This window comes from Urocitellus parryii, chromosome 11 (assembly GCF_045843805.1).
Source record: "Urocitellus parryii isolate mUroPar1 chromosome 11, mUroPar1.hap1, whole genome shotgun sequence".
NCBI classification, from domain to species: Eukaryota; Metazoa; Chordata; class Mammalia; order Rodentia; family Sciuridae; genus Urocitellus; species Urocitellus parryii.
Window position 1 is genome coordinate 12,577,361 of NC_135541.1, and position 23,321 is coordinate 12,600,681.

Genomic DNA, 23,321 nt, shown 5'->3' on the forward strand with positions numbered 1-23,321 from the left:
GGACTGAAGCTTAAGTCCAAGTTCATTGCCCGTCTGGGAGCTGATTCCCTGAGGGTGCATTCCCCAATTGGCATTCTGTCAGCAGTGAACTCAGGCAAGGAGGAGGAGAGAGGGAGGGCGAGTGTCCAGGGCTGTGGCTCAGTCAGGAAATGAACTCCGCCATCTTGTTCTGCAGTGGAGGTGCTCTGGTCTCCAGGACAGGAAACTCCTGAGAAGAGACACTGGGGATCCAGCGGCTCCCTCCTGGCTCTCGATCTTCCTCCAGATATCAGCCAGCCTGTCAGGAGATAAGCAGAGCTGAGAGCTGTCTGGGCTGGAGCCACAGGGAGAACACAATTAAAAAGACACTGCTGGGCTGGTGGGGGTTGGGGGGCACCTCAGGATTTGTGCAGGACACAAAGAGGACCTAGAGAAAGGGTAATCAGGGCTCAGTGATCAGCCTGGCAATTAGATGGTAGCAGGCCACCAGCCCACGGGAACTCGCACACCAGAGAGAGAACCTGACCTCGATCTTGCATTCCAGGAGGCCCTTTGTGCGACTTTGATTCATACTCTCACCCCTCAAAGGCTTGTGGTTCCTGGGGCGGCCTCTGGAGTCCACGAGACCATTGGTGCACTGGCCTGAGGAGCACTCTGAAGGCCTTCACATGGGACATATGAAAGCCACCCGCTCCTTCACTCATTCAGGAGGATCCAAGTTCTACTTCTGCAAAACCAGACGGGATCCATGCCCACCTGTGTACCACGTGCGCTGTGAAGGCGGTGACAAACGACAACCAAATAACCTCACGGAAAAAAAAAAAAAAAAACAACGGAACATAAGAAATTGGTAGAAATATACGGCAGGAGAGAAAACTGCCCCTGGGAGAGGGACGCCCAAGGATGCTGGGCACAGGGGTCTCGCCTCCCTGCAGAGGGGACCCCCGATCACACTGGAGAATGAGGAGGTTACTAGAGAAAAGTCAGGTGTGGGGAGACCTCCAGAAAGTAGCAAGCACAGAGCTGGAGAGAGCAGGAATGGAAGCTGTCAAGGCCCACCCAGCACGGGAACAAGGTTGTGCTGGCCAAGGAGGCAGGCTGGGGTGAGCACGCCAGGCCTGGGCCGCCAGGAGGGTCTCCATCTGTTTGAAGAGTTGTGGGTTCCATCGGTGGGCAAAGAGGGTGGTGGGCATGCATCCACGATGTGTATGGGAATGTTCCCTCTGGACACTGGGTGGGGAGTGGACTCCAGAGGCAGGGAGCGGATTCAAGAGGCCAGTAGGAGCTGCGGTCTAGGCAGAAATGGTGGTAGCTTGGGACCAGGGTGCTGGTGACGAGACGGAAAGGTATTGGCCAAGGAAGGGCATCTCCAGAGAGAAACCACAGGCCCTGGTGATGGGCTTGGGAGTGATGCCCCAGAGGCCTCACAGGATTTTGGCCTGTGCTCCTGGAGGGCATTTGGGCATCTTTGGGAGCGCTCCTCCCGCCCCCACCCCAGCCTAGCTGTCGCCTGTTGTGGGCAGCTCCAGTGCAGTCGAGGAGCGGGGACTTGGTGGCATTTTGCAGAGGAAAATCTGAGGCTCAGGGTCATGGGATTCACAAAGGGATGAGGTGGGGCTCCCACCCCAGCACAGATCACAGGGTGCTCCAGGTTGGACAGAAGCTCTTTGGGCTGACTCTGAAAGAATCCTAGCGGGCCTCACTTCTCTACCTGTGAAACACAAGGGAGGAGAATGGCCGCTCCTCCCAGGGGCCATGTAGTTACCCCGGGGCTCGCTCCTGGGAGACCTTGGGGGAAAGGAGAGGCGCTCTGAGTACCCGGGAGTCCGAGACAGGAACACGGGGTTGGGGAGGGTGGGGCCTCTCCCATCTCCTGCCTCTCCTGTCTCCTGCAGGCCCTGGAGGCTGAGTAGCTGGCGGGATGCCTGGCCTGCTGAACCGCCTCACCGGGGCAGCCCTGCCCCTCACCGCGTCTGATGTCACCTCCTTCGTCAGTGGTTACGCCCTGGGCCTGACCGCCTCCCTCACCTATGGCAACCTGGAAACTCAGCCCTTCCAGGGTAAGAACTCCCACTGGGGTGTCCCCGGGGCCACACCCCCCTCCAGGTTGAGTCCCTGTCCTGACATTTACTAGATGATTGACATGGGGTGCATCAGGCGACCTTCCTGAGTCTCAGTTTCCTTGTCAGTAAAACAGCCCTTCCAGTTCTGCTCTGCGGGCCTCAAGGCTGGTCAACAGAGGGTCTGGCTTTGAGCTGAGGAGGTTTAGGCTCAGCCCCCGACAATTGTCCCAGTGCTCCTTGTGTCCCTCAAGGCACGCTCCCTGCACCTGCTCCAGGGAACCTCCCCCAGGAAGAGGCAAGATTCGGCCCAAGCCAGGAGCCTAGTTCTAGGCATGGCTCTGGGTCCTGGGACCTTGGGGAAGCCCCGGTCCCCCTCCAGCTCAGCATGCTCCTCTCTGCCTGTCCAGGCGCCAGGGCTTGTGGGGAGGGGAATCAGCAGCGTGGCCAGTCAGGGTGTGGACAGACGCTGGCGCTGGCGGGTCAGAGTTCCTTGGAAATCACATGCCTCTCCCTCTGTGGAGGAGGGCTGGCCGGGAGGCTGACTGTGGCCAGGAGTCCCTCCTTAGTCATGGTGACGGAGCCTCCCAACCACAAACCGAGCTCCAGCCCCCACTGAGGTTCTGGAATGATTTCACTGCTGCCCTGGGGACCAACAGGAATTAGCAGGGAAACGTTCTTCTCAAAAATCCAGGCAAAGCAGATGGCCCTGCTCCTCTATTTGGGGGAATCCAGAGAAGGAGACCTAAAACAAGTCCCCCGCCTCGGGGACCTGGGAGACTCAACAACTGTGAGGCAGCTCCCTGGCTCTCCACGTGCAGGAGGAACAAGGGCCCCATTTTATAGACGAGGAACCCGAGGCCAGGAGGGACAGCCAGTGAGAGTTTGCGCAGGGTTCGCCGTGGACACAGCCCTGACTTTCCAGCATTGGAAGGTAGAGGAAGTGATGCAACAGGTCTCCTAACCCTGCACCTGCACCTTAACGAGACTCCCAGGCCATTCTCAAAGTTTGAGAAGCACTGAGATGTAAAAATACAGGACACATAGTTTAGTAAGTGGCGGCTATTTTTTTGGCCACGGCAGTCCTGCGAGTTGGCTTCATCATCCGCATCTTGCAGGCGGGGCCACGAGGCTCAGAGATGCTAAATATCTTTTCTGGGGTCGCTGGCCAGGAAATGAGCCAGGCCTGGATTCAAATCTCCAGAGCCCCAGCCCCCAGTGCAGCATGACAAACTGGTGGCCGAAGACCAAATCCACCACCCAAATGTGTTCCACTAGACCGATGCGACAGGTCACCTACAAATCCAGGTCCACGCTCTTTGAAAATCAGAACTTCTGGCCACACCAGGCTTGCCCACCTGCACAGTAAGAGCAGGCCAGAGCCAGGCGCAGCTGCCCCTGCCCACACAGGCCTGGCCCCTACTCTCACCCACCAGGCCCCACCCATGGGGCAGGCCCAAGGCTCCCTTTCCAGAGCTGGGGTGTGCAGGGGTGCCGGGCACCCCGCAATGCTGGCTCAATCCGGCAGGCCTCTTCGTGTACCCTCTGGATGAGTACACCACAGTGATCGGCTTCGAGGCAGTCATTGCTGACCGCATCGTAACGGTGCAGATCAAGGACAAAGCCAAGCTGGAGAGTGGTCACTTGGACCCCTCCCGCATCAGATCCTCCACTGTCACAGGTAAGGAGACCCGAAGGGCTGTGGCAGGGCCTGGGCCTGGCTGGAGGGTGCCTGGGTCAGAGCCTCGGGCAGATGGCACAGGGCAGGGAGGGCAGGAATCCCCAGATGGTGTCCTGTGTGACCTTGAGCCAATAATTGAATTCTCTGAACTTCTCGCTTCATTGTCTATAAAACAGGTTACTGTTCCTGTTCTCTCCTCCAAAGCGGGGTGAGAATCAAAGGAGGGCAAGGGAAAAGGGGGTTTAGAGGCATCTCTGGAGGACAGAAGAGCAAATCATTCCATCTCAGAGGCTTAGAGTGAGTCATACCGAGCTCTGACTCTCCCCTATTGCTCATGAGGGGTGTGAGCTTAGATAAGAAATGGTAACTTCATGTGTAAGTGGAATAAATAATTAAAGTCACCCAGTGCTTCACCAAATCACTTACACCCCAGAAAGTACTCAAAGCTTGGCCACTGATCCTTGCTACTGAGGAAACTGAGACTCAGAGAAGATAGTGACTGGCTCAAAGTCACACAGCAGGTTAGTGGCAGAGCCAGGGCTTGAACCCAGACCAGTCATCATATGATGGAAGAGATTCTGACCATGGACTCTATGACAGAGGTCAAGACTGAGGGCATCAAGATGTTCAAGAATCTTTTAAGGAGCACTCATTATGTGCCACGCTCAAAGTGCCCTTGAGTTGAGTTCTCATGACCTGGAAATTGAGACGTGCCCAGGAGTTCCCGTGATTCGGGACATCCAAAGTGGCTGTGCCAAGAAAGATCTTGGTAATGTTAGAGGAGGAAAAGAGAGGTCAAGGGTGAACCAGGGTGGTTCTCATGGAGAGGTTGGTAGATGGGTGAGACTGGCTAAGAAGAGATGAGGGACCAGACCTTTCAGATAAAGGAAATGGTGAGCAACAGCATGGATCCCAAAGATGGGGCACTTCTGTTTGGTTCTGGATGGGGGAATAGGATGGGTGGGATGGCAGTGTGACCTTCAGCAAGGTGAAGTGGGAAGTACAGTCCTGGGTCAGTTATTGGCTGAGTAACTTAAGCAAATCGCACTTCCACACTGGGCCTCAGTCTTGTCATCAGCAAAATGGGGCTGCTCAGACCTACCATGCAGTGAGCTTAGATTGGATCAGAGCCAATACACGCACAGCCCCTGACGCCAGCCTGGCACTTAGGGAACATTCTTCCAGAGGGGGTTTCCATCACCCCTCATTCCTGCACACCGGGAAAGGTGGCCTTGGATGAGGATTTGGAGCGGATCCTGTTCGTGGTCAACCTGGGGACCATCGCCCCCATGGAGAACATCACCATCTTCATCAGCACCTCCTCCGAGCTTCCGACACTGCCCAGCGGGGCTGTGAGGGTCCTTCTGCCTGCCGTCTGCACCCCGACCGTGCCTCAGTTCTGTTCCAAGAGCACCAGCCCCTCCAACCAGCAGGCCCAAGGGTAAGAAGGCCACGCCCAGATCACGCCAGTGGGGCGGGGGCAGCAGAGTCCATCAGGTGGACGCAGCAGGGCGCAGGGTGGGGGACACAGCAGAAGGTGAGGCTCTGCCTGAGAATAATTTGCTCCTGACTCTCAGGGCACTTAAGAGTCTCCCTGAAATGTCCCTGGGTTGGTCCCAGCAGAATTGGGATCAGAACTTCCAGGGTTTATTTTTAAACTCGCTTAAGAGGTGTTTTCTGAGCAGCTACTGTGTGCTAGACACTGGGCCAGATGTTAGGGATAGAGAGGGACCTACACCAACATGATTTCTGCCATTTAGAAACTTGGAGGAAGAGTTCAGCTCATTATGTAAATAATTATTTACATCCTTGAAGACATAATGAATTATGTAATGAGTGCAATGAGGGAAAAGTTCATTGGGCTAAAGGTAGAAAAGAGGGATATCCCACCTGGATGTCCAAAGACCAAACCAGGCTTTGCTGAGAGCTGACCATGAGGAGGTCGTAGGCACAGAGAAGGGTATTCCTTGTCTGGAGAATCGCAGAGGCAGCAAGGACGCGGCCCTAGAGAGGAGCTGAAGCACAGGTGGCTTTTGATGAAACTGCAAGGCCCTGGCAAAGACTTTGCCCTTCCCCCCAAAGCGAGGAACCATTAAAAGGGTTTCCAGTAGGCAAGAGGAGAAAAGACAAGCCCAGGACCCAGACAGTCCTCTGTACTCCCCTGGAGGAGTAGGAGGGGGAAGGAGGGGGTCATGGCCTTGGGCGTCTACAGCAGAGGTCATTTTCTAGGAAAGTGACCCTGTGTTGGTCCCAGCAGAATTGGGATCAGAAAGACTGGGTGGGGTGGGTGCTAGTTTAGTTAGAAGAGAGAAGGATTAAGCAATGCCTGAGGCTGAACTTGAATAAAGGGAGCAAGCCATGGAAATACTCTAAAGGAAGAACACTTGGGACAGAGAGAGCACTAAGTGCAAAGGCAGCAGCGGGTTCCGCGTGTTTGAGCAGCAGCGGAAAGGCTGGGATGGCTACTGCAGGGGGTGGCCAGTATGGCTACAGCAGGGTGGGAGAGGAAGGGAGAGAAGTCAGCGGGCATAATGGCCAGGTTGAGGATGCCTGGCACACAGAGAATCTGTGGCACAAGCCAGTCTTAAGCAAGGGAACGCCAGCCTACTTGTCATCTGCAGTTGGCTTGTGCATGTAAATGGCAGGGCCTCCCTGGGGTCAGCTGAGAGGGAGAACAGGGTCTGGAGCGGAAGGGAGCCCTTCAGCCCCCTCGGCCGGCAGGGCTGCCTGAGACTCACCTTCTTCTCACGCTGGCCCTGCCTTGCCCTGTGCCCACCCCTGCCACCGCCTGCACTTGTTACCTCCCTAGCAAAGACCGGCCTTGCTTTGGCACGCGGACCCTGGACTCCTGGAACAGGCTGTGCCTGGCCACTCTCCTGGACACTGAGGCGTCCAACCCCATGGAATACGACTTCAGCTTCCAGCTAGAGATCCGGGGGCCATGTCTGCTCGCAGGTGAGAGACTTGCCCCGCTGGGGTGGGGCCCAAAGGGGCCCCAGAAGGGAGAGGACAAGAGGAACGGGAGGACAGGATCCAGCTGGCCCAGACAGGTGACCAGCTGCAGCACACGGACACTGTTCCATTCCCCCAACCAGCAGCTCAGAGACAAACCCTTCATAGGACAGCTTTCAGGGCCACCACCCATCACCCCAAGGCGTCTCCAGGGCAAATGTCCATCAGGGAACAGCGTCCTCGATCCTCTCCTGGAGGCCACATACAATGGCCTAGTCACCAGGTGGAGGTTCCAGGGTCCCTCCTGGGTGTGGAATATTCAAAAGCTTCCCAGGTGGTTCTAATGTGCAGCCAGGGCCGGAATCTCGGATCTGATGACTCTCTGCCCCTGTGCACGTGGGGTTTTGGAGGACGCTAGGACATGGTTTCTTGTCATTCCACTGCAAGATGCAAAAAGCACCCACCTAGTAAGTGTTGAGCTCTTCCTATCAGCTCAGCAGCATGCTGGGTGCTTGGTGCACCGGAAGGGGAAGCAGCTTCTCTGACCCCTCCTGGACCCTGTGGCCAGTGTGGGAAGGGCCTTTAGACACCACCTCTCTAAGCCCATATTTTACAGATGGGGAAAGCGAGGTGGCCCATTCATGGCCACATAGCAAACCAGGAGTCATCTCTGGCCTGGATCCTGGTGTCCTCCACTGAGCTTCCATGTATTCTGGGGCTCCTGAGCCTGTTCCCACCCTCTCTGCCTTCCTGTGCCGTTCAGGGGTGGAGAGTCCCACACATGAGATCCGCGCCGATGCAGCCCCCTCTGCCCGCTCAGCCAAGAGCATCATCATCACACTGGCCAACAAGCACACCTTCGACCGCCCCGTGGAGATCCTCATCCACCCCAGCGGTAGGCTGCCCACCCCCCGCCCCCGGGCAGAGCGCTGACCCCGTGGAACCTAGCCAAGGGAAGGTGGGGGGTAGGACCAGCTACTTGGCTCCCAGGACTCTTGGCTCTAGATGGCAGAATTAAGCTGTTCCAGAGGCCTGGAGTCTCGTCTGTCCACTGGGACCTTTGCCACCAGGTCAGCGGATCAGAGGATTTTTGAAACTCTAAGCTTAGTGAGACCCTGGTCCCAGCCTCTATCCATCTTGCAAATGGGTCCACTGAGGCCTAGACAGGGTGGTGAGTCGTTTGTGGCCACCAGGCTGTCCTGCCTTTCAGCTCAGGCGTTCTCCCCAGCCCCATGCGGCTTCAGGTGGCCAAGGAGCCTGAGTCCTGCTCCAAGAAGGATCCGCCCCGGGAAGATCTGGTCCCCGAAACCAAGGCTCTGGCCTTCCCCGCATGCCACACAAGTTCTGAGAGTTGATCTCATCTCTGCAGAACCCTACATGCCACATGTCCTCATGGAGAAAGGGGACATGACCCTGGGAGAGTTTGACCAGCACTTGAAGGGAAGGACAGATTTCATTAAAGGGACAAAGAAGGACAGCAGTGCACAGCGGAAGGTGAGCCCGCGGCGGCGGCGGCAGGGCTGAGGGGAGGAGCGTTGGCAACAGGCTCCGCTGGACCCGTGAGGGACGGACACTGAGTCTAAGTGAGGGAGGTGAAAGCCCCCACATCCCCGGGCACATGGTCCACTGGTGTGGCAAAGCCTGAAACAGGAAGCATTTCCTAATGGGGGCTGGTGGGCCATGGAAGGCCGGTGGAAATGGACTTCAGATGCAGCCGCCACCCCGTCCATCCTCCTGCTCCTGCCAGGTGGACATCAAGTACCGCCAAGGTGCCTAAGCCAGGCAAAACCCACAGCGAGTGCCAGAAACAGTCTCGGCCCTCCAGGCCTCCTCAGCCCTCCAGCTGGGTACCTCCCAGCTCCCTCTCTACCTCCTGGGCCTCCCTGTTCCCGTCTGCTGAATGGTCCCTTGCTCTTCCTCCCACTTGCTATTACATGAAGGGTAAAGGCAGAGTTGAGAAACCAGGGGACAGAGCCTTCCTTCCCCTCTGCCATCCCCCGACTCATGAAGCTGAAGGTGAAGGAGGCGCTGACAGGGGGAGGGGGAGAGGCTGGGGGCGCAGGCCCAGCTCTGCCTCATGTGCCCTGCACACGAGCCGCAAACCCAATGCTAAGGTTAAAACCCAGGGCGCTCCTTTCTACTGAACCCTTTGTAGAGGAGGAAGCTGAGCCTTTGCACCCAAAGATAACCAGGGAGTTGGAGCTGGGGTCAGAATCTCAGGAGGTAGATTTAGTGACAACGAGGCTAAGGAATTAGATTGAATCATGGGGGACCATGTAGCTGGACTTAACAACTCCTCCGCCACCTCCCTGTTGGCCTAGCCGGCCCAGGGGACAGTGAGGAAGGAAGTGACAGCAAAGTGTGGATGGCTTACTGCTCCTGTCATCCCCATTATTGGAGACACCGCTGGAAGCACATGCCAGGTGGAGGACAGGAGGGACAGCACAGGGACAACTTGGTGGCTCTATGCCCATCATCTCCTCCCTGTATTTAGAGCCGCCCCAGGAAGCATCTGCCTCCCTCGATGGAGAAGGTGAAGCCCGACTCTCAGAGTGGGCTGTGTTGCCACAGAGCTCTGAGAACTGCAGCGTGTGGGCAAGGGGGCAGGCAGTGGGCCCCCCAGGACTGGGGCCCGCTGTCCTGCCTGCCAAATCTTAAATCAATTAGCGCTGGGACTGCCGCGGCAGAGGAGAATTAATTTGCCACCTTGGGTTGGTTATGCAAATGCCCTGTATTCTCCTGGGCTCCGGGGATGACAGGGATCGACCTTGCTAAGAAGTGACGAGTTTATTGTAATTGGATAATGGCAGCTTGAAGAGACTTCAGAGAATCCTGGGCCAAAGCACCCACTCGTTCCTCTGAAAGGCAGAAATCAGGTTCCTGGAGGTGGCTTTGGCAAAGGAGCTCTATATGGGACAGAGAACAGGATCCCTAGGCAGGAAAGAAGTCAGCTGGGGGTACCCAGAGGGCAGATATTACTCAGGAAGTGTGGGAGAGATAAGCTGTCAAAACCATAATTTAGAAAGGAGAGAGCAAATAATACCAAGCGTTGCTACGGACAGGAGACAGAGACGCAGAGACAGAGACTAGCAGTAAAGATGCACATGAAGGTCAGTGGCAGGGACAGAAAAGACCCACGCAGATGCATTCTCTCATTTATTCATTCAACAAACATTCAGTGCCCAATAGATGTCAGGCTCTGTCCTGGGCATTCAGGACAACACTGAAAATGACACATGACACTCTCCTTGTCCTCATGGAACTGATTCTAGAAGAGGGAGATAGATCTGAAGTGACCAGGCAGCAAGATGAGTCTGGGGAGGGCTGGGGCCATGGAGAAATACAGCGGGATGGAATGATGATGAGCGATTGGTCCTGGGTGCTCTTAAGCAAGGTGTTTAGCAAGTGCCTGTCTAAGAAGGTGAATGGTGAATGGCTGCCACGAGTGGTGTGGACAGAGAGCACAATACTTGCAAAGAACTAGTAGATGGGGAGCAGTTTGGAAAACAGAAAGATGGCTAATGTGGCTGAGATGTACAGAGCAGAGCAGGTAGGGAGGAGGTGGACAGTGGGCAGGGGTCAGGCCAGCTAGGGCTTCAGACACCATGGTGCCAAGTATGAGGGAAGAAGAGATGACCCTGTCCTGACCCTGGTGACGGTGATGGAGACAGACAGCACAGGACGAGCTCAGGATGTGTTTTTTGCTCGACCACCCGTGATCCTTTGTGAAGAATGAGATGGGGGCTGAGGAAAAGAGGGACAACTTCTAGGTCTCTGATTTGAACAATGGGGTGGGTGGTGATATGGAGAGACCTGTGTGTGTGTGTGGGACAGAGAGAGAGAGAGAGAGAGAGAGAGAGAGAGAGAGAGAGAGAGAGAGAGAGAGAGAGAACAACAGTAAGGGTGGAGGAAATAAGATTCTGTATGGAGAGAGGTGAATGGAGAGTCGGGAAGAGGATCTACAGCAACATGAGCAAGATGTGGTTTCAGGGACAGCTGTGATGACACATTAAAAAAAATAAAGAGAGATGCCAGGCATGGTGGCCCATGCCTGTAATCTCAGCAACTCAGGAGGATGAGGCAGGAGGATTGCAAGTTCAAAGACAGCTTGGGCAATTCCGTGAGACCCTTCTTTATAATAAAAAATAAACTGGGCACATGGGCGCACACCTGTAATCCCAGTGTCTCGGGAGGCTCACACAGAAGGATCACAAATGCAAGGTGAGCCTCAGCAACTTAGCAAGGCCCTAAGCAACTTAGCAAGACCCTGTCTCAGAAAGTAAAGTCTTGGGAATGTAGCTCAGTGGGAAAGTATCCCTGGGTTCAAACCCCCAGTACTGCAAATAAGAAGGAGGAGGAGGAGAAAGAGGAGGAGGAGGAGGAGGAGGAGGAGGAGGAGGAGGAGGAGGAGGAGGAGGAGGAGGAGGAGGGGGAGGAGGAGGGGGAGGAGGAGGAGGAGGGGGAGGAGGAGGAGGAGGGGGAGGAGGGGGAGGAGGAGGAGGAGGAGGAGGAGATGATGTCTTTCCTTTTATGTTTACGGATCCATCTCCAAAACAGACACTATATTAAGTCCTGAAGACCCGAGAGAGACTAAGGTGCACCTGCCTTCCAGTAGTATAAAAGCTCAAGACGAGACAGAGATAAGAGCAAAACCCTTCATTCCTTGTGCAAACTGCCTAGATCTCCAGGACAAATGACAGCATCATAGCAAGGGCAACGGTGGCGATTACTCTCTGGCAGGCAGCGGGCTCACAGGTGTGGCATTTAATCCATACCAGCCGTGCAGGATGTCCTCTCATCCTCATTTCATAGATGAAGAAGCTAAGCGAGGAAGTCCACCTGGAGGTGGGGAAAAGCTTTCCAAATGAATGAAATTTGAAGGATAAGTAGGAATTTAACAGCAGGAGAGAATCAGTAAACCAGGAAGACTAAGTTCACAGCCAAGATGAGCCAGAGAGAGGTTCACGAACTGCGTGTAAAACAAAAGAGATGATCATGCCATGGAGGGGGGCCATCCAGAAGCTACTGCTGGCCATCACCCAGAGAAGTGAACGTATTAGCCCCATTTTGCAAATGAGGAAACACCCACAGGAAGGATTGTCCCAAGATTCCATGTCTAGATTGTGACAGAGCTGGGATTCAAACCCATGACTTGCTGCCTGCAATGTCCAAGCTTATGGTTGTAACAGTGAATGTCTAATGAACAGAGGAGCCGGGGGCAGTCAGCCTGCGAGTCTTTGGTGCAGAGTAGAAGTGGGCTCTAGGTAATACTTAGCAAGTGATGGGGGACCAGCATGGGTCCCTAGGGGTGTCTTGGGATCCCTTGATTGCCCAAGTCAGAGTCACCCTTTCTCTTCCAGACAGAAATCATCCGGAAACGCCTCCACAAAGACATCCTCCACCACTCGGTCATCATGCTCAACTTCTGCCCTGACCTCCAGTCCGTGCAGACCAACCTGAGAAAGACCAACGGGGAGTTCATCTTCCTCATCGACAGGAGCGGCAGCATGAGCAGGACCAACATCTACCGCGTCAAGGTACCTGCTAGGAGGGCCCCGCCCCCGGGCCGGCCTGCGCTCTGCTCCGCTCCCCTGACCTGGCTCCCGCAGCACTTTCTGTTCTCAGAAACAACTTATTTTGAAAAGTCATTTTAAACAGAGACAACCAAACTCAATTTGCTCCCCAAATAAAACCCTGAAGTGATATAAGCAGAGGCAGAATTGTTGGCGTACCAGGGATGGAGTCATCAATAGCTGCCCTTGATATTTTGCACACTTTTGTCGTACGCCTGCTCTGTCTCGAACACCTCACCGAGTCCTGAGAGAGAAGGGGCACAGGGAACAGAGGCCAGAGGCTGACACTGGCTGAGGGCCTGCCCTATGCCAGCTGCAGTGCTCGCCACTTAAGTGAAATTTGGTGTTTAATCCAGATCCTAATCCTATGAGGTGGGTCCATTTTCCAAATGGAGAAAACAATCTTGAGAATCTCAGTCACTCACCCAAGGTCACATGGCTAGTGTGGCCTACTGCCTGATTGTTCCCACCACCTTACATCAGAGACTCCTGGGAAACAGCCCTGATCATCTAGGAGGAATCAAGAAAAAATAATAATAATTGGTTCTTTTTTTTTTCTCAAATGCCTAATGTGTGCAAAGCCCTTTGCTTGGTCATCAGAAAAACCACCTGGATGCAAACACACAGTCAAGTGAGGGACACAGGCCTGCTAAACAGATAGCTTGAGAGCTGGGTCTCCCTGCTGAGCAGAGCTCCCTCCGGGGGAGTATAAGAAAGAGTGGTGGGACCCTCCCCTTGCCCATCCAGAAGCTTCCTCCCCCCAAGAGAGTATTCATCTTGATTCTATTATTATCCAAAGCCCCCTTGTATTTTGACTTCTGCAGGTGTGTGTAGCCCCCTCTGGAGTCACAAACTCATCAAGGAAAGGGCCAGATCTTTCTTACCTCTCTCCCCTTGTGGGGCCTAGTTCTGTGCATGCACAAAATGCTCCCAGTCTGCTTGTGGAGCTGAGTAAACTATAGTTCAGGAGAATCAAAGATGAGGAACAAAAAGAGAGTGGGGCTCTGCTGTCACCTGAAATTTCACCCCTCCTGCCCTAGTTGGTCCTTGGAGCAAGCTCTTGTTTCCAGGGCAACAGGCCACGCCAGGAAAGGAGGAGCCAGGTGGAATCAGGGAGGCCAGCTAGCTCCTCAGGCTTGCTGTGCCTGGGCTCTGTCCTGAGGTTTGACAGAGGAATCACAGAGGAGACCCAGGGTCCTATCTGTGGCATCTTGACCCTAGGATGCCCGCAGGACTGGTTGGTACCTTCACACCCCACCCACCTCCAAAGGCAGTCAGGAGAACAGGGAGCTGTCCGAGGTTCTGGAGGACAGAAGCCACACTCCAGGACCTCACGGCTCTTCATGTTCCATGCCACAGCCATGTGGATGCATGAGACATCCTCAGTTACCTGAGGGCATCACAGGAGAGTAAACCTAAAACATCCCCTAGGGGGTGATTCATCCCTTTTCCCTCTGTTTACCAGGTAAGGAAACTGAGGACCCAAGAAGCTAAGTGGTTTTCCCAGCATCACAGGGTTCTTGAGGAAGACTGAGCCATCTGTATCTTGCCTCAGTGCTCATCTTTCTTACACTGCGGATGGGGAATTATACATGGATTTCCATTTAAAAAAGGAAAAAAGCTTTCTTCTCTGATTATGTCATTTCTGCTGTGTGGCCTTGTAGACAGAGCAATGCCTGGGGGCCAGGATCGATGCTGCCACTGAGTTGCTGTGTGGCTCTGGACAAATTGATTCTCAACTGTAGCTTTCATTTGTCCTTTCCATAACATGAGAAGGAAGGATTAATTCAGGGAGGGCCCCTGTATGTCACATGCCCCTCTGCTCCCCTCTCCCAGGAAGACATCAATAATTGATCATGTCATTTTCTTTTCCTGCTAAGCCTAGACTCAGTCTCTAAATCCCCCCTCATCCCCGTGTTCCAGGAAGTTACTTTCATTAAATGGAATCAGTTTATAAGTGGAAATCCACTTCCTGAACTAAAGCCCTCTCAGCCTTTGCTCTCTGACAATACATTTCCCTGGCTCTCCTTTCAGTTCCTTTCCCTCTTGGAGTCTCCCTTGCTGTTTTCCAGCTCAGCTCACTGAGTCCAAGGTCACCCCTTTGCAAATGGCTTTGCATTGGTGCAATCATGTTCTGCTAAACATGACCCTGTCAGAGAAAGGCTCAGAAAGGGCCACACTCCCTTTCCCCCACTGAGGTTGCCTGAGTCATTCAGTGTGGCCCATTGAGCCAATGTTTCAGGGTGAACTAGGCTTAGGGAGGAGGGAGAGAGTAGAAATCCTAACAGCCAATGCCAAAGGAGAAAGTTCAGCCAATTTAATTTCCTGCAGCTGGTCTCATTCTTCGGCTGCCACTTGCTGCCAAAAACATAGATTTAAAAATTCTAATAGGGGTGAGCAGAGACAATCTGTATGAATCAGCAGAGTCTCCTGCTAGCAAGGATAGACATTAGTGGCTAATGAAAAGAGCAGATCTTGAGTTCTTTTGCTGAGACACAAAATGCATTTGGCACAAGCAATGAAGAGGCTGAGGGGACGCTAGTGTTTGCAGAGGGGGATGGGAGAGGGTCCTGGGTCTGCAGAGCCTGGAAGGAAGTGAACATTGACAGAATCCACTGGCAGCTGTCTCTCTCTGGATTCTGGAGTAAGATGGCTTGTTTCTCTGAGATCCATGGGGTGCCATCCATAAAGTATGTTAGGGAGAAAGGGAGACCTTCGTTCCTGCACTCTGTGCCATGGAAGAACTCACACAAACAAGGTCTTCAGAGGTATGTTTTGAAAACCGTGGTCATATTCTTGGCTTTGGTGATCCAGTGCAATTTCTTAACCATTCTGAGCCTCGGTTTCCTTATCCGTAAAATGTAGGTATGAATCCTAAAATATAGCTCATTGGGTTGCTTGCGATGACCATTAGCTGGATCTTTACTTTGCACCTCACTAAGTCTCACAAGGGTGACATAACTAGCCCAAGGTCAAGTTAATAATGGTAATGGTGATATTCACACCCGGATCAGTTGAACTTTGAAGCGTACCACCTCAGCCACTCTGCTATAACCTATGTTAGAGCCATTAAATTGATGATAACTTGAAGTGCTAATCGCAGTGATGGTACACAGGAATTGCTTGATGTTTATCATTGCACTTATCATCGTCTTCACCTCCACGGCCACCTTTGTCACTATTTTTTTCAATATAACTTTACAAGGCCTCCTGGTGCTAGATAGCTCCAGAGGTATAGACTCTGCCCTGTGCACAGCCTTCGGAGACAAGGTGACTCATGTTTTGTTTTGTTTATTTATTTATTTTGTAGTTGTAGATGGACAGCATGCCTTTATTTGGTTTATTTATGTGTGTTGCTAAGGATCGAACCCAATGCTGCATACGTGCTAGGCAAGCGCTCTGCCGCTGAGGTACAACCCCAAGCCCCAAGGTGACTCATGTTTGAGTCCTGGCTGTGCTGTTTACTTACTGGATGTTCACCAACAAGTCACTTGACTTCTCTGGGCCTCAATCTTCTATTGTATAAATTGGGGATAATAATGTGCCCAGCTCCAAGGGCAACTGTGAAGATTAGTGAGGTAATGTACCTAAGTACCTCTTTTGCATTTAACAAATAGGAGCTAAAAAGACTGTCCCTAGGAATTTGTCCCTGGTTCATGATAAGTTAAGTCTGATGCAGAGGCCTTGGACGAGGGCCAGAAGCCATTCCATCCACAGTGTGACCTGAACCAGCCACTTTCTTCCCCTGGATGTCGATTTTGCTTTGGCAGAGGGAGTGGGTACTCCCTGTTCTCTCTGCCTCTCCGGGTCACTGAGAGGTGAAATGGAGCTGGCCAGCTATTATAGAGTGGCTTTGAGAAGTCAGACCTGCTGCATGGATGAGAAGTTTTATGATGGTGGCTCTGGTCCAGCCTCTGGTCAGAATTAGCAAGTTTTGTGACATGAGGGAGAAGGAGGTGATGGGTGCAAAGGGTGACAGGCTCCTTTGGAGGCAGCTCCTGTGCTGGGAATGGCAGTACTGGTATGTGATGGCAGAGTGGCCGTAGCCCCTGCCTGAATCCTGAATACCCCTTTCTCTCCTACCAGGAGGCCATGCTGGTGGCCCTGAAGAGCCTCTTGCCAACCTGCCTCTTCAATGTCATTGGGTTTGGATCCACATTTAAGACCCTCTTCCCTTCCAGCCAGACCTACAGTGAGGTAAAGAGGGGGAAGCTGAAGCCAGGAGGGCAGTGGGTGCTGGAGAACAGAGGGAAGGAGGGAAAGGGAAGGAAAGGTAACCCTGCGGCCAGACTCCACCTGCCCACTCACAGACAGCCCAGATCACAGGCAGGGAGCAGAAAACGAAGGAGAAGCCATCTTTGCTTAGGCGGTTCCTGACATCTCAGCCTTCTGACATCTTTCCTCCTCAAAATAAAATAACGCACTGGGCAAAGTACGTGAGTGCACAGAGGTGGAGTCCAGGGAAGGCAGAGAGAGAACATGTCTGTGGCCTGCCACTCACTGAGGCCTATCTCATGAGGAGCCAAAGGGCTGGACAGTGAGGGTGGAGAGTGAACGGTGGCCGTGGGGGCTGCAGATGGCACTCACAGGCCCAAGCTGCCATCTGAAACAGGAGCCCGGCCCCGCAGCACATCCAAAATGGCAGCATCTACCCAGAGCTAAGAAAAGGGAGGAGTGAAGAAGAATGGAAGCATGGAAGAGAGGGAGGGGGCTACTCTTCTACTAAGAGTAACTTTGAGTTTTGAAAATACGAGGCCAGTACGCATGGATTGTCTCATAATTTTTAAATATCATCAAAAATCAGTCATTTTCAATCTCCTACGATTCATCTCTCAGATAAAAGAACAGGAGAAAACACTGTTAACAGCCTCATCTCGATCCCCCCAGACTTTGTTCTATTCATTCACAATCAAGATAGGATTAGGTCTTCCATACAGTTCTGTAAGCCACTTTCCTCATCTATCATGAACCTATTTTTGTGCCAGAAAGTATTACTCTAGCATAACTTTAAGGCTGCCTGTCATTGCACAGATGCCCTGAGACCTATTTCACAGAACCCTGTTGTCAGCCGTTCAGGTTGTTTCCATTTTTTCCGGCTCCCTCGCCTCTGTATGGTGGGGTTTGCATGCATGCTTCATGGTTCCCTTGGGAGGAATTCCTAGTGTTGCTGCTTCAAAGCCTCCACACCCATCATAAGGCTTTGGATACAGGCTGTTGCTAAGAAGCCCCCTCCCAAGCACAAAGGTTGGGAGAGCATCTTCCTGAGCCGGGGACAGGAGGACGATGTGTCCTGGGGGAATCCACTCTTACTGTAGATATCCACCTTGTGTCCCTAATCCTGGCCAATTTGGTCCCACAATGTTGGTCCAGAAGGGAGGAAATCTGAAGCGCAGATTGGGGAAACAATCTCCTTTTCAAAGTGTCATAGGGAGTTGGTGCCAGGGTCGGGTCCAGTTCCCAAGTCTGATGATTCCCAGTCTAGTGTTCCCTCCCCCATAGGGCCTGCTTTCCTCATCAGAAAGGGGAACGTCCTTCATGCTGAGGAATTAGAGGTATAGCATGTCACCTTTCTCAAAGGGGGCTTATATTTTTAAAGTGGAGCCCAGAAAGGACAACACGAGAGAATATACTACAAACGGTGGCACTTCAGACATGGGTGGAGGGCGGCTTACAGAAAACAATTGGCCACCTCTTCTTTCCGAGGCTGGAACAAAGACCTTGTCCTGGAGGTGGCTCAGTCTCCATGCCACACAGTGACCCTGGGGACTGTCTGTCCCTGACATGGCCCTTCCCTGCAGGAGAGTCTGGCCCTGGCCTGTGATAACATCCAGAGGATGCGGGCTGACATGGGCGGCACCAACATCCTTTCCCCTCTCAAGTGGATCCTCCGGCAGCCGGTGCACCAAGGCCATCCACGACTCCTCTTCCTGATCACAGATGGAGCCGTCAGCAACACGGGGAAGGTGCTGGAGCTGGTGCGAAACCACGCCTTCTCCACCAGGTCAGCCAGGCTGCCAGAGGTGGGGGCCAGACTCAGGAGAAAATGTGCCAAATGCTAGAGGAAGAAGATAGGCCCATGGTCCCCCAGTGCTTGACTTCGAGGAGGGGGGGGGGCTGGCTTTCAAATTGGCCTTTTCCCCTCAGAAGTTCAGGGTTGCCCACACCTCTGTATGTGAGCCCCAGGGAGCAGCCTAGAAGGAGGTGGCCTTGACTCTGTGCTGACCGTGCAGCATTGATGAGCTGTGTGTGTGTGTGTGTGTGCGTGTGTGTGTGTGTGTGTGTGTGTGTGAGAGAGAGAGAGAGAGAGCGTGCACTGTGGATGGTCCTTCCTCCTTCTCCCTTGCCTCTGCCCCAGACAGGACCAGCTCCTAGTTGGCTCTGTCTCTTTTCCCATCAGAGGCAAAGATCCAGAGGGCCTGGCAAGTAGCAGCCTCTCTGTCCCCGTCCCCCAGGTGCTATAGCTTTGGAATTGGACCCAACGTCTGCCACCGGCTGGTGAAAGGCCTGGCATCTGTGTCCAAGGGCAGCTCTGAGTTCCTGATAGAGGGGGAGCGGCTGCAACCAAAGGTAGGTAGAGGGGCCTCCCAGCCTCCTCCGGGACTGGAATCTCACAGACCCAGGCAACTCAGTGAGATTTCACCCCAAATCTGAGCTTTGCACCAGGCCACACCACACCCCAGTGGGAGCCACGGAGGCAACAGCCACAGAGCAGGCAACTCTTGCAGCAGCCCCAGGAGCTGGTGCGAAACCAGGTCTCCTGGTCTCCAGCCACTGGATCACATGCTTCATCCACTGGCCAGGCAGGATTGAGGCTCCTGAAGGAGCCGCCACCTTTATAGATTTGGAGCTGAGCTTGGAGTCATTTCTGGCCACACTTCTGATGCTGACCACAGTGGTTCAGAAGACTCTAAAGGACTCAGAGATTAGGAAGGCTGCCATCTTCTCTTCCTTCTTGCACATTTGTCACAAATAACCCAACCCTTAGGAAATCCAGGAGAAGGGACCAAATGGATTATTCTGGGGTTGCATCTCTGAAAGATAGGAGAAGGGGAAGCAAGAGTGAATTCATCCATTAGTCAGTGAATTAATCCAGTGATTAAATTATAGCTCTTATAATCTAATTATTTCACCTCTGAACATGCCTACACTGTCTCACACATGAACTTTCAGGGAACCTCTCAAATCCAAACCCTAACACTGAGGCAGATCCACCATCTGTGAAAGGAAATGAGGTGGGGGAAGCAGATTGGGCAGGAGCTTCCAATTGTGATGTTCTGGAAAAGTCTTAGGCAACTCAGTGGAGCTCTGGAGCAAAGACTGCCCATAAGAGTCTGCATGGCCAGGCACTAGAATCTCTGCAATCATTGCTCTAGGGCTTCCAAGGAGAGGTGTGTTCTTGGCTCAAAAGCTAAAGCCCTGGATCTGGAAGCTGTCGCCAAACTACCTACAACCCTTGCAGCAAAAATGTCATGTCTTTCTGGAAGGAAGATTTGAGGATGTATCTACAGCCACCACAACCCCTAAATCATGTTCTCTGGGAAAGGGAATCAGCAGTCTAGGAGATACTAACCCACAGTTGTCATCCACTGAACACCTGGCACGTGGCAGACACTTCAAATCTGGTGTCTCTTAGAGCCCTCCAGCTACTACCTCCCACTTCAATGCAAGGGGAAACGGAGGCCCTGAGTGGTGAATTAACTTTCCCAAGATCCCTCTCCAGTTCAACCTTCCATGTTCCCTTGAGCTAGCCATAGCCAGACTTTGAGCCTCAGACTTTCTCCTTTTTATAAAACGTTCACCTTAGAGAAGATGAGAGCGAATACCCATCCCAATCCCGACAGTCCAGGAGTCTAAAAGGCTCGGAGGTGTGTCTATTGCTGAACAAGCCATCCTAGGCCTGCTGTCACTTCCTGCCTGCTGACACCCCCTCAAGCTCATATCCACACAGTCTTCATGTCCCTTGTCTGCACAACCCCTGCCCACGCATCCATCCCACCTGTGTCCCAACAGATGGTCAAGTCCTTGAAGAAGGCCATGGCCCCCGTCCTGAGCGACGTGACTGTGGAGTGGGTCTTCCCTGAGACCACGGAGGTCCTCATCTCACCTGTCAGCACCAGTTCCCTGTTCCCTGGAGAGCGGTTGGTGGGGTATGGCATTGTGTGTGATGCCTCCTTGTACATCTCCAATCCCAGATCTGTAAGTATTCTAGAAATTGCCAGGGAGCCAGTGAGAGTCCAGAACCCCTGCCCACAGACCACACTAGTGGCTAAGACTATTCATGTCATCTAGGAACTAACTGGAACAGGGTTTAAGGTGTAGGTGTAGCTGCGAGGCCGTGGGCATTGGATCATTGATGATACTGATTGGTTGGGCACCACCGTGTCCAAGTGTGGTTCTCAGGAGCCCCTTCAGAAGAACCACTCGAGGAACTTGTTTAAAATGCAGAGCTCAAGCCCAACCCAAGACTATTGAATAAGAATAAATGAGGGTCTGGTCAAGGAATCTGCATTTGACATCACCTCCCCTAAATGATACACTGGACGCTTCCCCTCATGAACAACGACACTCAAGTTTCTTTGAACATTTAGCAATTCATATCTCCTTAGATGAGCTTGTGTTTTATTTATTTATGGATAATTCCCTTGTATTCGGTGGCAGAAGTGGGATAAAAGCAAAGAACTTTTCAGAGGGAAGTGAAAATGTGTGCTAAAATGTGGGAGATTGGCTGATAAGCTCTTTTCTCACTTACCTACCTTCTTTAATGGGTCTCTCCATTACCCTTTAAAGAACTTCTCATCTTGATTGAAGGAGTTACAAACTCAATGCCTAGGGTGATTGGGCAGGTATAAATTGGATTTGTTGTAAAAAGTAAAAGGGGCAAATGACGTAATGGACAGCAGTCATCACTGAACTCACAGTCGGAGAGGCAATAAGGAATGGTGAGAACTATGGTAAACCGGGTAGCCCTGTCTAATCTGGGCAGCTCCTACTCAGCTCTAACAAACTGCTGCCATGCAGGACCTGTGTGTGGGCCTGTATTAAATGTGTTTCCAAGAGAAATTGGAACTGTATGTGAAATCTCCAAATTTTTGCATGTTATAGAATTTCTTAAGAGCCATTGTCAGGGCAAATGTTAACGTGTTGCCAAGAGCAAATTGTTCAACTGCAGGGAAAAAATGCTAAACAAGATGCTATCCAAGTCTCTGTGCAACTCAGGCCCTCCTTGGAGGTCTGAAAGACAGCAGAGCATCATCAGACCCTCCCACCTGATGTAACCCTATAAAATCATCAAATTCATTCTTCCTTTGTACCCATGACATTGGCAGATGTTGGATAAAGAGTACCCTCACCTGTCGGTGTCAACATGACCTGCCACAAACTTCATGGAAAGCAACCTAGAAATAACTAATGAAATTAAAAATAGATAAACCTCTCAACCCAGGAATCCCACTCCTGGAACTCTAACTCGGAGAAATGAAAGAGGTTTAATGGATTTGTGACCACCTATTTTTATGGTGGCAAAAATAAACATTCACAAAGTGAATGATTAACAATAAAAAGATGGTGGAATGTCGTACCATCGAATATTAAAGAGAATGTTTGATATGCAGGATTTCCAAAATGTTTTAAGTGCAAAGGTCAAGATACTGATAAATATAAGTGATATGGTCCAGTTTTCATGAAACAAAAATGACTCCCAAAGCCAATGTGTTATACAACACACACACACACACACACACACACACGTTTATACCATGAAGAATGAAATTAAGGAACATTTGTTCATTTCGGTTACCTATTAGGAGATAGGAATGACATTAGAATTACATTTTTTAAATTTTTAATGAACAAAGTCAATCATTAAAAACATCAGCAACATAAATGATATGAAAAGATAGTCCCCTTCTCCAGCTCTTGAACAGAAGTTTGCCTCAATCCCTTAAGCAAACAAGTTTTCCTATTCCACTGGCTCCTCAGAGGTGAAACCCCACCCTCACCCATACCCCTTGCCACCCACCCAGTGGAAGTTCTTCCTGATATCTAGCCTCGCTTGGCCCTTTTTCCTCTTCTCCCTCCAGGACAAGGAGCGAAGGTACAGCATGCTGCACTCCCAGGAATCCAGCAGCTCTGTCTTCTACCAGTCTCAGGAGGAGGGACTTGGCCCAGACAGCGGAGACAGTGCCAAGAGTGTAGGCAAAGCCAGAGAGACCCGGCCCTCCAGTGGTGACTCCACCTCTAGTCGCGGTACGCTCCCTTTTTCATAATGATGGCCACCTCAGGGTTTCGGTCAGCTTTTTAGCCACTGATCCCCAAAGACTTGACAGGAATAATTTTAGAAGGAAAAGTTTATTTGGGGCCTCACAGTTTCAGAGGTCTTAGTCCATAGATGGCTGACTCTTCTGCTCTGGGTCCAAGGTGAAGGAGGACATCAGGGTGGAAGGGTGTGGCAGGGGACAGGAGCTCAGGACCTGACCATTGGGAAGCAGAAAGACTGTTCCTCACCAGGGGAAAATACATACCCCAAAGGCATGCCCCAGTGCCCCACCTCCTCCAGCGCACGTGACCTGCCTACAGCTATCCACTCAGTTAATCTCTCTCAGGAGATGAATGCACTGATTAAGGCTCTCATAACCTAACGATTTCACCTCTAAACTTTCTTTTTGGGGACCCCTCATATAACACTTATAACTCACTAGCTGCAAAGCACTTTATAAAAACCATCTCGATGAATAATTAGCAGCCTGCAGAGGGAGGTACCATTTTACCTATTTTACTGATGCAGACACTGAGATTTGGAGAATTAAAGCAATGTGGCTAAGTTCTCAGAGCGTGAAGGAGGTAGACAGAGCACAGACTGAGTCTAGAGCTATCTCTTAAGTCCCTTTTCAGATTTTGTTTCCATTCAAAGGTCATTTACCAATTACTCAGTAAGGTTAGGTGGTAAGCACAAGATGAAGGCACAGGAGACATGGTACTGTCCTCCAGGACCTACCTCTCCATCTGAGAGAGAGATACCATTGACCTTTGCTCTGATGGAAGCAGAGCAACAGGGGCCACAACTCTGGGCAGCCAAAG

The 23,321-nt window shown here is 52.1% G+C and overlaps 1 protein-coding gene across 1 annotated transcript in view; it reads left to right on the plus strand.

Moving 5' to 3' along the window:
* The first annotated feature begins 1,900 nt into the window (after window positions 1-1,900).
* The window catches only part of Vwa5b1 (von Willebrand factor A domain containing 5B1), a 35,968-nt gene continuing 14,547 nt past the window's right edge, over window positions 1,901-23,321 (plus strand). The window contains exons 1-12 of the mRNA XM_026413034.2: window positions 1,901-2,039; window positions 3,568-3,720; window positions 4,891-5,161; window positions 6,530-6,675; window positions 7,436-7,567; window positions 8,042-8,166; window positions 12,033-12,209; window positions 16,332-16,442; window positions 18,044-18,246; window positions 18,698-18,812; window positions 20,256-20,441; window positions 22,325-22,490. Of these exons, the coding sequence (XP_026268819.2) occupies window positions 1,901-2,039; window positions 3,568-3,720; window positions 4,891-5,161; window positions 6,530-6,675; window positions 7,436-7,567; window positions 8,042-8,166; window positions 12,033-12,209; window positions 16,332-16,442; window positions 18,044-18,246; window positions 18,698-18,812; window positions 20,256-20,441; window positions 22,325-22,490 (1,924 nt within the window). The remainder of the gene's footprint in view (window positions 2,040-3,567; window positions 3,721-4,890; window positions 5,162-6,529; window positions 6,676-7,435; window positions 7,568-8,041; window positions 8,167-12,032; window positions 12,210-16,331; window positions 16,443-18,043; window positions 18,247-18,697; window positions 18,813-20,255; window positions 20,442-22,324; window positions 22,491-23,321) is intronic.